General features: G+C 41.2%; 1 protein-coding gene across 1 annotated transcript; it reads left to right on the top strand.

Annotated features, from left to right (window-relative positions):
* The first annotated feature begins 23 nt into the window (after positions 1–23).
* golt1bb (golgi transport 1Bb) lies at positions 24–12,864 on the top strand. The gene is made up of 5 exons (XM_014147732.2): positions 24–289; positions 3,142–3,233; positions 10,804–10,982; positions 11,436–11,517; positions 11,811–12,864. The coding sequence occupies exons 1-5, from the start codon at positions 265–267 to the stop codon at positions 11,847–11,849; spliced, it is 417 nt and encodes a 138-aa protein (XP_014003207.1). The 5' UTR covers positions 24–264; the 3' UTR covers positions 11,850–12,864.
* The last annotated feature ends 4,510 nt before the right edge of the window (positions 12,865–17,374 follow it).

A 17,374-nucleotide genomic window follows, 5' to 3' on the forward strand; every position in this document is an offset into this window, starting at 1 on the left:
GGGCATCTCGTCATTATATACAGATCTCTGTTCACAAATAGCAACACACACATCCCCCCCATATCTTGACTTTTTATCACGACTAAAGCTCTACGCAGCACCGCGCAGAACTGTTTCCCGTGAACGTGTCATTTGAGCGTGCGTGACCGCATGAATCACGAAGAAGACGTGGCGCCAGCTTTTCTTCTGCTTCAACAAGCTACCGCTGTCTAACGATTATTGAATGAGCACAAGTGATTTTCCAATCGCTACACTTCCGACAAAATGATTTCTCTAACGGATTCCCAGAGTAAGACCGTTTCATTTATAAATGACATGTTTAAAGCGTTGTTGTATCTTCTCTTTGTGAGCAGTCCTTCTAGCTAGCCAGGTTGAATGAATGGGACCAGTTGGGCCCATCGCCCTGTTTTATGAACGACCTATTATGAACTTATTACACTGCTAGTCAAATCATGGGCGATAGCTAGTTACCTACCTACTCCTGCTCATAAAGTAACGAATGTGCAGACAAGAGAGAGTATATGGATGGATGCTTTAGGTGTCAATCAATGTCAATGGAAACAATGTGGCTAGTTAGACTTGAATGTATAACATGTAAATAACATGATTAAGTCTACCTCTGATAAGCTTCCCAGTAAAGCATTAAAAACAATCAAGCAACCCAGAAAAGTGCTAAAAATAGCCCATATTAACATATGTAGCCTAAGAAACAAGGTCCATGAAGTCAACAACTTGCTTGTAACAGATGACATCCATATTCTGACTATCTCTGAAACTCACTTAGGTAATACCTTTGCTACAGTGGTAGCAATACATGGTTATAACATCTACAGAAAAGAGAGAAATGCCAACCAACGGAGGCGGTGTTGCTGTCTATATTCAGAACCACATTCCTGTAAAGCTTAGAGACCATCTAATGTTAAATAATGTTGAAGTAATATGGCTACAGGTTCATCTGCATCACCTAAAGCCCATTCTTGTGGGAAGCTGCTATAGACCACCAAGTACTAACAGTCAGTATCTGGATAATATGTGTGAAATGCTTGATAATGTATGTGATATCAACAGAGAAGTATATTTTCTGTCGATTAAAATATTGACTGGCTATCATCAAGCTGCCCACTCAGGAAAAAACGTTGAACTCTGCCTGCAAGTCAAACTACCGGGGTAGTTACAAACAGCACAGGAATTAAATCATCAACATGTATTGATCACATTTTTACTAACGCTACAGATATTTGCTTTAAAGCAGTAGTATCCAAATCCATAGGGTGTAGTCATCACAATATAATAGCCATATCTAGGAAAATCAAAGTTACAAAGGCTGGGCCTAATATAGTGTGCATATATAAGAGGTCATACAAGAAGTTTTGTAGTGATTCATATGTTGATGATGTAAAGAATATTTGCTGGTCTGTGGTGTGTAATGAGGAGCAACCAGACACTGCACTTAACACATTTATGAAATGACTTTTTCCAGTTACTAATAAGCACCCATTAAGAAAATGACTGTAAAAACTGTTAAATCCACATTGGATTGATGAGGAATTGAAAAATTGTATAGTGGAGATGGATGAGGCAAAAGGTATGGCAATTAAGTCTGGCAGCCCAACTGATTGGCAAATGTACTGCAAATTAAGAAATCATGTGACTAAACTAAATAAAAATAAACTACACTACACTGAAACGAAGATCAATTATATAAAAAATGATAGCAAAAGCTTTGGGGCACCTTAAATAAAAATTTTGGGAAAAAAGCCAACTCGGCTCCTTCATTCATTAAATCAGATGGCTCATTCATCACAAAGCCCACTGATATTACAAACTACTTTAATGACTTTATCATTGGTAAGATAATAAAACTTAGGGATGACATGCCAGCAACAAACACTGACACTACACATCCAAGTATATCGGAACCAAATTATGAAAGACAAGAATTGTACTTTTGAATTCCGTAAAGTCAGTGTGGAAGAGGTGAAAAAATGATTGTTGTCTATCAACAATGCCAAGCCACCGGGGTCTGACAATCTAGATGGAAAATTACTGAGGATAATAGCAATCATATTGTCGCTCCTATTTGCCACATCTTCAATTTAATCCTAGGAGAGAGCGTGTGCCCTCAGGCCTGGAGGGAAGCTAAAGTCATTCCGCTACCCAAGAATAGTAAAGCCCCCTTTACTGGCTCAAATAGCCGACCAATCAGCCTGTTACCAGCATTTAGTAAACTTCTGGAAGAAATTGTTTGACCAGATACAATGCTATTTTACTGTAAACAAATTGACAACAACATTTCAGCATGCTTATAGGGAAGGACACTCAAAAAGCACGGCACTTACACAAATTACTGATGATTGGCTGAGAGAAATTGATGATAAATAGATTGTGGGGGCTGTCTTGTTAGACTTCAGTGCAGCTTTTGACATTATTGATCATAGCCTGCTGCTGGAAAAACGTATGTGTTATGGCTTTAATGTGGATAAAGAGTTACTTGTCTAACAGAACACAAGAGGGTGTTCTTTAATGGAAGCCTATCAAATATAATCCAGTTAGAATCAGGAATTCCCCAGGGTAGCTGTTTAGGCCCCTTGCTTTTTTCAATTTTTTACTAACAACATACCACTCAACCAAGAGCTGCAGTTAGTTTCAGAGTAGGTGGCAAGGAATAAGTTCACCCTAAATATCCTAAAACTAAAAGTATTCTATTTGGAACAAAACACTCACTAAACCCTAAACCTCAACTAAATCTTGTAATAAATAATGTGGAAATTGAGCAAGTTGAGATGACTAAACTGCTTGGAGTACTGTCATGGTCAACTGTCATGGTCAAAACATATTGATGCAGTAGTAGCTAAGATGGGGAGAAGTCTGTCTATAATAAAGCGATACTCTGCCTCTTAACAGCACTATCAACAGCAGGTCCTACAGGCCCTAGTTTTGTCGCACCTTGACTACTGTTCAGTCGTGTGGCAACAAACGTACAGTGTGTTGTGAAATCTGTGAATGTATTGTAATGTTTTAAAATTGTAGAAACTGCCTTAATGTTGCTGGACCCCAGGAAGAGTAGCTGCTGCTTTGGCAGCAGCTAATGGGGATCCATAATAAATACAAATGTATTGACTTCTAGTTTTGGCTCCACAGAAATCGGGATGGGGTTGACAGGCTTTGGCGTGTTCTTCCTCTTCTTTGGGATGATCCTGTTTTTTGACAAAGCCCTTCTTGCCATTGGAAATGTGAGTTATAGTCTACTACGTAATCACAATGTTTGCAATAGATGCCCTGCTACATGTATGTCCACCTCTTTTTTTTACGAGAATGATCCAAAATGTACCCCTTACCGGCTGTTTACATTTTACTCATTTAGCAGACGCCCTTCTCCAGAGCGATTTACAGTAGTGACTGCATACTTTTTCATAATTTTTATTCCCCTCATACTGGTCCCCCGTGGGAATCGAACCCACAACCCTGGCGTTGCAAGCACCATGCTTTACGGGACTGGCGTGTACACTATACAAGCAGCCAAACCCTAACGACGCTGGGCCAATTGTGCGCCGCTCTATGGGACCAATCACGTCGGGTTGTGATAGACTGGAATCGAACCAGGGTCTGTAGTGGCGCCTCTAGCACTGAGATGCAGTGCTGTCCACTCAAATCAAATTTTATTTGTCACATGTGCCAAATACAACAGGTGTAGACCTTACAGTGAAATGCTTACTTACAAGCCCTTAACCAACAATGCAGTTTTAAGAAAATAATATTTTTTTGTAAGACATAAGAATAACAAATAATTAAAGAGCAGCAGTAAATAACAATAGCGGGGCTATATACATGGGGTACCGGTGTCAAGGTAATATGTACATGTAGGTAGAGTTATTAAAGTGACTTATGCATAGTTAATAACAGAGAGTTGCAGCAGCGTAGAAGAGAGGGGTGTGTAATGCAAATAGTCTTGGTAGCCATTTGATTAGATGTTCAGGAGTCTTAAGGCTTGGGGGTAGAAGCTCTTTAGAAGCCTCTTGGACCTAGACTTGGTGCTCCGGTACCACTTGCCATGTAGTAGCAGAGAGAACAGTCTATGACTAGTGTGCCTGGAGTCTTTGACAATTCCAACTCCTACTCGGGATCCCCAGTATGGGTTGGAAGCTATGGTGAGCTTCGATTGGTCACTTGAGTTGTGATATCGTGGAGGATTTTTATTTTATTTTATTTCACCTTTATTTAACCAGGTAGGCCAGTTGAGAACAAGTTCTCATTTACAACTGCGACCTTGCCAAGATAAAGCAAAGCAATGCAAAAAAATCAAACAACACAGAGTTACACATAAACAAACGTACAGTCAATAACACAATAGAAAATAAATATAAAAATCTATGTACAGCGTGTGCAAATGTAGGGAGGTAGGCAATAAATAGGCCATAGAGACGAAATAATTACAATTTAGCATTAACACTGGAGTGATAGATGTGCAAGTAGACATACCCCCTTGCTCTTTTGCACCCCAGTAAGTAATAATATGGGGATGAGGTAGTTGGATGGGCTATTTACAGATTGACTCTGTACAGGTACAGTGATCAGTAAGCTGCTCTGACAGTTGATGCTTAAAGTTAGAGAGGGAGATATAAGACTCCACCTTCAGCGATTTTTTTGCAATTCGTTCCAGTCATTGGCAGCAGAGAACTGGAAGGAAAGGCGGCCAAAGGAAGTGTTGGCTTTGGGGATGACCAGTGAAATATACCTGCTGGAGCACGTGGTGCGGGTGGTGTTGCTATGGTGACCAGTGAGCTGAGATAAGGCGGGGCTTTACCTAGCAATGACTTATAGATGACCTGGAGCCAGTGAGTTTGGCGATGAATATGTAGTGTGGGTCGGCCAACGAGAGCACACAGGTCGCAGTGGTGGGTATGGGGCTTTGGTGACAAAACGGATGGCACTGTGATAGACTACATCCAATTTGCTGAGTAGAGGGTTGGGGGATATTTTGTAAATGACATCGCCGAAGTCAAGGATAGGTAGGATAGTCAGTTTTACAAGGGTATGTTTGGCAGCATGAGTGAAGGAGGCTTTGTTGCGAAATAGGAAGCCGATTCTAGATTTCATTTTGGATTGGAGATGCTTAATGTAAGTCTGGAAGGAGAGTTTACAGTCTAACCAGACACCTAGGTATTTGTAGTTGTCCACATGTTCTCGGTCAGAACCGTCCAGAGTAGTGATGCTAGTCGGGCGGGAGGGTGCGGGCAGCAATCTGTTGAAGAGCATGCACTTAGTTTTACTAACAATTAAAATCAGTTGGAGGCCACGGAAGAAGTGTTGTATGGCGTTGAAGCTTGTTTGGAGGTTTGTTAGCACAGTTTCCAAAGAAGGGCCAGATGTATACAGAATGGTGTCGTCTGCGTAGAGGTGGATCAGAGAATCACCAGCAGCAAGAGCGACATCCTTGATATATACAGAGAAAAGAGGAGGCCCGAGAATTGAACCCTGTGGCAGCCCCATAGAGACTAATAGAACTTTGCATGCTATCTCTGCAGTAGATTGCAACTCCGCCCCTTTGGCAGTTCTATCTTGTCGGAAAATGTTATAGTTAGGGATGGAAATTTCAGGATTTTTGGTGGCCTTCCTAAGCTAGGATTCAGACATGGCTAGGACATCCGGGTTGGCGGCGTGTGCTAAAGCAGTGAATAAAGCAAACTTAGGGAGGAGGCTTCTAATGTTAACTTCTCTAGGGCCAGTGGGACGATTTCGTCCCACCTACGTAACAGCCAGTGGAATCCTGTGGCGCGTTATTCAAATAACTTAGAAATGCTATTACTTCAATTTCTCAAACATATGACTATTTTACACCATTTTAAAGACAAGACTCTCGTTAATCTAATCACACTGTCCGATTTCAAAAAGGCTTTACAACGAAAGCAAAACATTAGATTATGTCAGCAGAGTACCCAGCCAGAAATAATCAGACACCCATTTTTCAAGCTAGCATATAATGTCACATAAACCCAAACCACAGCTAAATGCAGCACTAACCTTTGATGATCTTCATCAGATGACAATCTTAGGACATTATGTTATACAATACATGCATGTTTTGTTCAATCAAGTTCATATTTATTTCAAAAACCAGCTTTTTACATTAGCATGTGACGTTCAGAACTAGCATACCCCCCGCAAACTTCCGGTGAATTTACTAAATTACTCACGATAAACGTTCACAAAAAACATAACAATTATTTTAAGAATTATAGATACAGAACTCCTCTATGCACTCGCTATGTCCGATTTTAAAATAGCTTTTCGGTGAAAGCACATTTTGCAATATTCTCAGTAGATAGCCCGGCATCACAGGGCTAGCTATTTAGACACCCACCAAGTTTAGCACTCACCAAAATCAGATTTACTATAAGAAAAATGTTATTACCTTTGCTGTCTTCGTCAGAATGCACTCCCAGGACTTCTACTTCAATAACAAATGTTGGTTTGGTTCAAAATAATCCATAGTTATGTTCAAATATCCTCTGTTTTGTTTGTGCGTTCAAGACACTATCCGAATGGTAAAGAAGGGTGACGCGCACAACGCATTTTTTTGACAAAAAAATTCTAAATATTCCATTACCGTACTTCGAAGCATGTCAACCGCTGTTTAAAATCAATCTTTATGCCATTTTTCTCATAAAAAAGCGATAATATTCCGACCGGGAATCTGTGTTTAGGTTCAAAGACGAAAGAAAAGAAAAACATGGAGTCGACTCGTGCACGCGCCTCAGCCCATTGTCCTCTGATAGACCACTTAACCAAGGCGCTAAAGTTTTTCAGCCAGCGGCTGGAATTACATCATTCAGCTTTTTCCCGGGTTCTGAGAGCCTATGGGAGCCGTAGGAAGTGTCACGTTACAGCAAAGATCCTAAATGTTCAATAAACAGAGCCAAGAAGCCCAGGGCATGGTCAGAGAGGGTACTTCCTGTTTGGAATCTTCTCAGGTTTTTGCCTGCCATATGAGTTCTGTTATACTCACAGACACCATTCAAACAGTTTTAGAAACTTTAGGGTGTTTTCTATCCAAAGCCAATAATTATATGCATATTCTAGTTTCTGGGCAGTAGTAATAACCAGATTAAATCGGGTACGTTTTTTATCCGGCCGTGTAAATACTGCACCCTATCCCTAACAGGTTAACATGCATGAAACCAAGGCTTTTACGGTTACGGAAGTCAACAAATGAGAGCGCCTGGGGAATGGGAGTGATGCTGGGGGCTGCAGGGCCTGGGTTAGCCTCTACATCACCAGAGGAACAGAGGAGGAGTAGGATAAGGGTACGGCTAAAGGCTATAAGAACTGGTTTTCTAGTGCGTTCGGGACAGAGCGTAAAAGGAGCAGATTTCTGGGCGCGGAAGAATAGATTCAAGGCATAATGTACAGACAAGGGTATGGTAGGATGTGAGTACAGTGGAGGTAAACCTAGGCATTGAGTGACGATGAGAGGTTTTGTCTCTAGAGGCACCATTTAAGCTAGGTGAGGTAACCGCATGTGTGGGGGGTGCAACAAAATGGCTAGCTAAGGCATATTGAGCAGGGCTGGAGGCTCTACAGTGAAGTAAGACAAAAATCACTAACCAAAACAGCAATAGACAAGGCATATTGACATTAGGGAGAGCAGTCCGATATGCTCTGGGTTGATATCACGCTGTGCAGACTGGCAGGAATTGGCCAGGCTGAGGCTGGCTGATGTCTGAGTTAACCACTACTAGCGGTCATCACCGTTAACTGACTACTAGCTAGTAGCTAGTTAGCTGGCTAGCTGCTGAAGTGGGTTCCGGTTCAAAAGTATGAAAAATAGTAGATCCATACCACATTGGGTGAGGCGGGTTGCAGGAGAGTATGTTCAGTCCGTAGTTGGAAATAAAAAATATAAAAAATGTACGAATTATATACAAAGAAAACGATATATACACGGGACAAGACAAACAAAACAGACGCCGACTGCTACGCCATCTTGGAACACGGTAAATACGATGAATAATGTTCGTCTTTCATTTCTATTCAAGGGGCTTTATTGGCATGGGAAACATATGTTTACATTGCCAAAGCTTTCCCCAACTTTAGTCCTGCCCTGTTCAGTTCCCTCGCCCATGTTCGTATCCCTCAACAGTTCCGACAGAGAACAATGAGACAGATATTTCACTGGAAGACCAGTGGCCGGCAGTGGGAGAAGATGGAACGAGAGGGATTTTAGCTGAAATTCTGCACACTTTCTCATTAATGAAACATTTGATCTCAACGCAGTTTTCTGTTCCCAAAACTAAAATCTGTTTTGAACAGAGTGGACAAAATTTTTGTGGACTTTACCCTTTGTCAAAGATTTTAAAATTGCGTTTTTTAGGAGTGCAAAGGCGAATGGAGTTATTGCACACGCACACTTCACAGAGTAGGTGTTCCATCGCGGAAATATGCAAATGTGCGCTAGAACGCGCCAATAGAATCTCGCTAGCTTGTGCTTGGCTCTGCCCACCTCCTTGCTTGTTCTGCCCACTATGACTCATTTGTTCCCATTGGAAACTACAGGCTGTGGTCTATCCTAGTTCTAAAAATCTTTGGTTCAGATGTTTCAATGGTGGTGCCACTTCCTTAAACGCAGAGTTATTGTGGAAGAAAACAAAAAACGTTTTAGCTAGAGTTGTGGACAGGGCCCTAAACGAACCTTTTTATCTACCAGCCACTGTAGCAGGTAGATTAGATATTTTACTAGGGCTGAGGCGATACCAGTATCGCAGTACTCGTTAGTATCGTGGCAAAGAAACAAAACACGAAACGGATTTAACATCTTGTTGGAAACAAACATTATGTTGTCATCCCAAATAACATGTATTTATTTTCCAAGTTATAACACACAGTATTGTATGTCCTGCAAGAGATTGCTCTGCTTTGTGTTTTTTCATTTTTGCCATGGAAAGAATATTGCCATGGTATCGTCACAGCCCTATTTACACACAGAAGAAAAATACTGATGTGCATGCATAGTAATGTTTGTAAAACAAGAAATGTATTACTTGTAAGAAATTTGGAATGTTGCGCAATGTCATTTCAATATTTTGTCACCGATTAGACATTTTCAGCTGCCCCTTTAAGGTTACTGTGGTAACGGGGCCATTCCAGTCATCACGTGCAGTCCCTGTGAAAATCTGAGGGACGGGGCAAGTTCAAACGGATCACTTTTGTCAAGTAATTGACCATCGTTGGTCACCACCTTTCAAAGTGTGTTGCATTATGGTTATAAAAATTGTCCGGCTTGCGACTATATGTCGACTCCATGAACTTGTCAAAAATAATGAGATAAAAGGTCATGCAGTTTTTGAAGTCGCTGCAGTTGCTTCTCACCAACGGCACCATGCAGCAGCCATCACCTGCATTGTGTGGGGCACAATTTGCCAACCAGTCATTACGGTGTTTTTGTTTGACTCACGTGAGTGTGGCAAAATACATGACTAAAACAGGAACCAACTTTGTCATATCTTAAAGCTACAGGTGATACAAATAAAGTGATATTTGAGACCTTTCTAGTCTAACCAATGAATTATACACACGTTATGTTTCCAGTGTGTGATATGGGGGTATAGAAAAGTTTATTTTTACATTTTATATAGACAGACATTGATAAACAATAGCAGCTACGTTGACACTGCCATGTTGATCTGAGTTTAGCTGTTGGAAAAACACTGCATTGTCCGACTTTCGGCGGTGGCAGATGCACCTCCTTGACTTTCGACTACAGTGGGTTGCTTTCGCCATTACCGCTCAAATGAGCCCACACTCTTTTCCCGCCACTTTGATTACAAAGGGATTTTCATAGCCGGTTAGGAGAGCATTTTCCCTAACCTCAGTCTCCTGACCTGCTACGTTAATTCTCCAAATCTGCAACGTAAATTCTCCTAATCTGCAATGGAAAAAGTGGCGTGAAAAGAGCGTTTCCTGAGAATCTGACTTGTAGCCGAGGACGTTTCTTCTTCACTAGCACTAGACTCAAACATAAAAAAAAACTAGTATGTAAGGAAAATGTAAATAGCCAAGAAACAAGAGGACAGTCTCACTTTAGTAAGCTTTTGAGTAAATTAGACCAATTTTATGCCTGTGCGCATTTCTTCTAAAAACAAATCTTTCAGCACTTCACTCACAGTGCACACGGCCCCTCAGCCAGGCAGTGTTGCTGTGCGAGGTGAGATATAACGTTAGGATTCATAGATCTTTGTGTAATTACCAGATAATAAAACAAAATGGCAAAAATACTTTGAAAACAGCTACTGCAGCATTTCCTTTGCTACAGTATAAATCACAACTCGCATGTGCTCATATTTGACTTTTGAATATTCTTATGAAATGCTCACACTATAGATCCCTTAGTGTGACCACCTGCCAATGTGGCTGGGGAATTAGATATTCTACCTGCCAATGAGAAAATCTGTTCATTTTAGGCCCTGGTTTGTGGAGGGCTTTGATGATTCTCTGTTGTATTGCACTGCCTACTAATCTACAGTACTAGTACTATGTGTCTCTGATCAGACCACTGTGTTAGGACTTGTCTAGCTGGTATGTGTCCTCCAGTCGTTTACATAGCTAAATTAAGTGAAATGACATACTGTACTGCACTAGCCTTGCATCCAAAATGCTTTCACTACTACGTTTCAATGTTGAAGTGAAACGGCAGGGAAGTGTAGCTAAATCAATTTGGATGCCGCCAGGCTAGTAGTGCAGTATACTGTCATGGGATTCTAAAAATCCTCTAACCTTTTATTTCTCACCCCTGTGTTTGTGTGTCAGATATTGTTTGTAGCAGGCCTATCCTTTGTCATCGGCTTGGAGCGTACCTTCAAATTCTTCTTCCAGAGACACAAATTTAAAGCCACAAGTTTCTTCCTGGGGGGTGTGCTGGTGGTTCTGATTGGCTGGCCTATCATCGGAGTGGTGCTGGAGATCTATGGCTTCTTCCTCTTATTCAGGTCAGTTGGTCTGAAATGGACAGTTAGCCAAATATTTGAACAAACTTATTTTGGCCATGTTTTTTTTCTTGATTCCCTGCTTCCTCTCTCTCTCTCTCTCTCTCTCTCTCTCTCTCTCTCTCTCTCTCTCTCTCTCTCTCTCTCTCTCTCTCTCTCTCTCTCTCTCTCTCTCTCTCTCTCTCTCTCTCTCTCTCTCTCTCTCTCTCTCTCTCTCTCTCTCTCTCTCTCTCTCTCTCTCTCTCTCTCTCTCTCTCTCTCTCTCTCTCTCTCTCCTCCTTTCTCAAAACCTCAGAGAAGCAAGGAGAACATTGGAGCAGAAGGAACCTCAGATCTTCTCCAATGCTCTCTTTGCTTCCCTCTAACATTTTGCGAAGTAGGTGAGGGAACAGGATTTGAAAAATCAAGAAATACTTTTGAGATTCACCCCAAATGTCACTCTCTTCACTTTTCCAGGGGCTTCTTCCCAGTGGCTGTAGGCTTCATCAGGAGGGTGCCTGTCCTCGGGTCCATACTCAACCTCCCAGGGATTAGTGGAGTAAGTATCAAGTTTCAAGTTTATTTGCCACGTGTAATGTGATAAAGTTCATAGAATTGCCAAAGTCGGCTGTTTACGGCTCTTTGCGCCTTGCACCATTGCCCTTTGTTTCTAGGGGCAAGTTTTCTAGACACAAATTAAGCCTAGTCCTGAAAAAAAAAAAAAACACTTTCAATTAAGATTATTAATTGAGCTTGCTTTTTAGTCCAGGACTAGGCTTAATCTGTGTCTGGCAAACCACCCTTAAATGACAGATTGTGGTTTACTGATAATACATTTTTATCTTTTTTCAGTTTGTGGACAAAGTCGGCGAGAGCAACAATATGGTATAACAGTGAACATCTTTGGATTGGAGGATATGAAATCGCTTTACTCTATTTATAATAGTTTATATTGGTGACTTTTCTCTACTGGTCAACTATTGGCCAAGACTACCCCCATGTTAAAGGTCAAAGCTGTGAATCAGAAACCTCTTTCTGTTCAAAGGAAAATAATGTTTCTTTGGGCAGGCGTATGAATACAACTGGTATCGTAAAGCTTCCTTTGACGGAAATGGTCTTATAACCTGGTTGCCATCGATGGACATTGTTACTAAGGGACTACTTTATTTCAAGGCCCAATGGGTGAATTGGGCCCTTTTTGTGTCACTGCCCGTTCCTGATCGACTGATTATGATGATTGACATATGACTGGACCAACCACTAGATTGGACATCGCTATGGAGGAGAAGTCTTGAATCTGTTACAGCAGTCTTTCTTCTGGAATGTTGTCTGTACAGTCAGAGAAGTGTTTTGATTACCTTGATGATGAAGAGTTTCTGGAATTTTTGTATGGCTGTTTAGAGTACAGTTGTGTTACACCTGGGTACTGTTCAGGAGGATGTAGCTTTACAGAACGTTCAGATAGAAATGTATTGTGTAGAACAGATGTGATTCTGTCAGATAGGGAATTATGTCAGCTCTATTTATTCTATTTCTATCTGCAATGTTCAGAATGTTTTGCATCACTAAATACTAAGCTGTTGAAGATGAATTGCCCTGTGCGCACAACGGGTCACAAATGGGTACATTCATTTAAGCTTGTCCAGGACACCGGGTGAGTTGAATTTACACATTTTAAACTATTCCTTCCTGAATTGAAAATTTCCACCCACCTGGGGCACTGGGCGAGCTAAAACGAATGCATCCAATGCTACAGATGTGTCTCTACAACCCAGATATTGATGGTCTCACAGCAGCTGGGCTTTGTCACTTTCTACTTAATGTATTAAGAGGTTTGTCAGAGAGATGTTTTACTCAATGTATCTTTTGTAAATACATACTTGAAATAGTGTGTTTTAAAAACAAATTTGCCTGACAATTTTTTAACACAAAATTCAGATTACTAATGTAGACTAAAAGAACAGGCAATGCTGATTTAAAAACTAGTAATGTACACGTAACTGTCAAAATCAAGGAAACACTTGAGTAAATTAGGAATACAAAGTATATTGAAAGCAGGTGCTTCCACACAGGTGTGGTTCCTAAGTTAATTAATCAATTAACAGCCCATCATGCTCTGTCATGTATTAAAAAAAGCTCAGTTGCCCATTATTTTGGCTACCATGACTAGCATAAAATATTTGTGACTTTGGAAGACGTGTTTAAAGTGTGTCAGTCCCCAGATCTCAACCCAATTCAACACTTATGGGAGATTCCGGGCCGGTGCCTGAGACAGTTTTCCCCACCATCAATAAAACACAAAATTATGGAATTTCTCATGGAAGAATAGTGTCGCATCCCTCCAATAGAGTTCCAGACACTTGTAGAATCTATGCTAGCCTCCGGGTTTCAGGGGAAATGGAAGAGCGAGGCAGTGACATGACTTCCAGTTTTGGATGTTAACAAACCAACACTCCTTCATTTACTGGATTGGTTGAACAGTGCAGAAGAGAACCTCCCCAAAATGTTTTTTTTAAATGTTTTATTCTTGTCAAGACCAGAATGTGGGGGATTTAGTCTCAGGCTTTTTTTTTTTTCACCTGGCTACGTTAAACATTGAAGCGGTTCTGGCGACACGTGGTGGCTCAAACGCACTATTTCAAGACACTTGATGTTTCCTTTATTTTGGCAGTTACCTGTAATTTGAAATTGGACAGAGATTTGCAAATTGAACACAGACAACCTTTGAAAACAATCATCCACCTGCCTCAAAGCCAATGTAGAATAATAATAATAATAATGTATTCATTCTGAAAAAATATGAATAGAAAATAATTATGGGGGGGGGGATCTGATAAAACATAGGCTACATTAATCAACCGCCCTTAGGTCCACACATTCTCAAACAGAAACGTGTCTCCCTCGTCAAACTAACGATGTCTTCGGGGGTCAAATAACAGGCATTCACACCAAGCGAGTAGGAAGTGTCACATTTTCTGGTCTCGTGCACCAGAGTACAGAGCGGTTAGAATACACCCCTGTGATCATTAGGAAGAACACACTGTAATCCAGTGAACATGGGTTATACATGCTGTGAAAGAGAGCGACCCGGCTCTACGTATTTGCTGACCTAGAGTTGACACACAGGGAACTTAATTTATACACATTGACGAAGTATATGGGGATGAAAGATTAGGAAGGTAGGTTCTGTAGAAGGAAATTAAAGGCAATGAATATACTGTACCTATTACAAGAGTAGTAATAAAGGACTGTATAAATATCTCTGAACGTTTACAGGTTACAAGCTATACAGAGGCAACATGCATAATGCAACAACAAACTATTAAGAACAATATATACAGTGGGGGAAAAAAGTATTTAGTCAGCCACCAATTGTGCAAGTTCTCCCACTTAAAAAGATGAGAGAGGCCTGTAATTTTCATCATAGGTACACGTCAGCTATGACAGACAAAATGAGAGAAAAAATCCAGAAAATCACATTGTAGGATTTTTAATGAATTTATTTGCAAATTATGGTGGAAAATAAGTATTTGGTCACCTACAAACAAGCAAGATTTCTGGGTCTCACAGACCTGTAACTTCTTCTTTAAGAGGCTCCTCTGTCCTCCACTCGTTACCTGTATTAATGGCACCTGTTTGAACTTGTTATCAGTATAAAAGACACCTGTCCACAACCTCAAACAGTCACACTCCAAACTCCGCTATGGCCAAGACCAAAGAGCTGTCAAAGGACACCAGAAACAAAATTGTAGACCTGCACCAGGCTGGGAAGTCTGAATCTGCAATAGGTAAGCAGCTTGGTTTGAAGAAATCAACTATGGGAGCAATTATTAGGAAATGGAAGACATACAAGACCACTGATAATCTCCCTCTATCTGGGGCTCCACGAAAGATCTCACCCCGAGGGGTCAAAATTATCACAAGAACGGTGAGCAAAAATCCCAGAACCACACGGGGGGACCTAGTGAATGACCTGCAGAGAGCTGGGACCAAAGTAACAAAGCCTACCATCAGTAACACACTACGCCGCCAGGGACTCAAATCCTGCAGTGCCAGACGTGTCCCCTGCTTAAGCCAGTACATGTCCAGGCCCGTCTGAAGTTTGCTAGAGAGCATTTGGATGATCCAGAAGAGGATTGGGAGAATGTCATATGGTCAGATGAAACCAAAATAGAACTTTTTGGTAAAAACTCAACGCGTCGTGTTTGGAGGACAAAGAATGCTGAGTTGCATCCAAAGAATACCATACCTACTGTGAAGCATGGGGGTGGAAACATCATGCTTTGTGGCTGTTTTTCTGCAAAGGGACCAGGACGACTGATCCGTGTAAAGGAAAGAATGAGTGGGGCCATGTATCATGAGATTTTGAGTGAAAACCTCCTTCCATCAGCAAGGGCATTGAAGATGAAACATGGCTGGGTCTTTCAGCATGACAATGATCCCAAACACACCGCCCGGGCAACAAAGGAGTGGCTTCGTAAGAAGCATTTCAAGGTCCTGGAGTGGCCTAGCCAGTCTCCAGATCTCAACCCCATAGAAAATCTTTGGAGGGAGTTGAAAGTCAGTGTTGCCCAGCGACAGCCCCAAAACATCACTGCTCTAGAGGAGATCTGCATGGCGAAATGGGCCAAAATACCAGCAACAGTGTGTGAAAACCTTGTGAAGACTTACAGAAAACGTTTGACCTGTGTCATTGCCAACAAAGGGTATATAACAAAGTATTGCGATAGACTTTTTATTGACCAAATACTTATTTTCCACCATAATTTGCAAATAAATTCATAAAAAATCCTACAATGTGATTTTCTGGATTTTTTTTCTCATTTTGTCTGTCATCGTTGAAGTGTACCTATGATGAAAATTACAGACCTCTCTCATCTTTTTAAGTGGGAGAACTTGCACAATTGGTGGCTGACTAAATACTTTTTTCCCCCACTGTACATGTCACACAACTCACTTTGGGCATGCAAACCATCCCACAAGTTCAGAGATATGAGTGAGTCCAGTTGATGGGCAGAGAGAGATGTTTCTCTGCCACTGCTTGAGATAGACTGCATGTATTGGGTAACCTGTATAGTCAAGAGGCTGGGCAGATGTCCGTCCCCCTAGTAGCATCCCTTAGCAACCTACCAGGGCACAGTCACACAGGTCAGTAGCCCCATTTATACCTGGTTCTAACTTGCATAATTTGTCCTGACCTTGTCGACATTCTGATTGTCTACTCCTGTATAAAAATGTGGACACAATCAAAGGACACATCGTGATGAGAACATCCTGCCCACCTTTCCGAGGTAGTCGACACATTACATCTGGATATCTTGGTAGTGTAGACATATCTACACAGAGAAAGAATTTAAATCCTCATTATTCCGCCCCCAAATTATTGACAGGTGGCACCATTGACTGATTACATCAATATGTCTTACAATAAATACATATTATTTCGAACGAATAGCTGTGGAATAATTTGCATAAAGGAAGGGGCCAGAATCTGGTCACAATGCAGACACAGTGGATGGATAAGACACATTTTAATACCATGTGTAGACACATTTATGGAAATGTGGGCACAATCCGAATGTAGACAAGATCAAGACAAAGGACCATGTTAGCACCAGGTACAAACAGGGCTAGAGAGTTTGCAAGGCAAGGTACCCCCTAAACTCTAAGGCTCTGGTTGTGGGGGATAGGGAGTGGAGTGGGCAGCTCAGGATTGTGAGGTGCTGAAAACAGTCACCAACCTTCAGGGAATTCGTAACATGCTCTATGTTTTCTATGTAATGAAACTCCTGTGTTCAGAGAGGTCGAAACATCACATCTTAGTGCCTTTCCATGACGCAGGGAAGAGTTGGTCCGGAAGAAGAAAAAAAACGCATTTGTAAACTTTTAACTCTGAATCAGATATTTCGACCCGGTGGATGAACTTTGTGTCTAGAGTGATGACAGTTTGAACAGCACCTCGCTGTTAGTGCACGGTGGCTTACGTATTTACGCATGAGGTGCGAAGGAATCTCCCCATAAAATACCCAGTTCATGACTAATGGGGACCAGGGACAGTCAAGAAGTTAATAAGAAGCCATCTACTTGTTGTACAATCGTGGCCAAAAGTTGAGAATGACACAAATATGAATTTACACAAAGTTTGCTGCTTCAGTGTCTTTAGATATTTTTGTCAGATGTTACTATGGAATACTGACGTATAATTACAAGCATTTCAAGTGTCAAAGGCTTTTATTGACAATTACATGAAGTTGATGCAAAGAGTCAATATTTGCAGTGTTGACCCTTCTTTTTCAAGACCTCTGCAATCCGCCCTGGCATGCTGTCAATTAACTTCTGGGCCACATCCTGACTGATGGCAGCCCATTCTTGCATAATCAATGCTTGGAGTTTGTCAGAATTTGTGGATTTTTGTT

Source organism: Salmo salar, chromosome ssa16 (genome assembly GCF_905237065.1).
Source record: "Salmo salar chromosome ssa16, Ssal_v3.1, whole genome shotgun sequence".
Taxonomy (NCBI): Eukaryota; Metazoa; Chordata; class Actinopteri; order Salmoniformes; family Salmonidae; genus Salmo; species Salmo salar.

Bases quoted from the DNA above. Each gene is read 5' to 3' on its own strand.
- golt1bb (XM_014147732.2), top strand. From the start codon at position 265: ATGATTTCTCTAACGGATTCCCAGA. The intron at 10,983-11,435 runs GTCAGTTGGTCT...TCACTTTTCCAG, and splicing joins GGCTTCTTCCTCTTATTCAG to GGGCTTCTTCCCAGTGGCTG. The intron at 11,518-11,810 runs GTAAGTATCAAG...ATCTTTTTTCAG, and splicing joins ACCTCCCAGGGATTAGTGGA to TTTGTGGACAAAGTCGGCGA.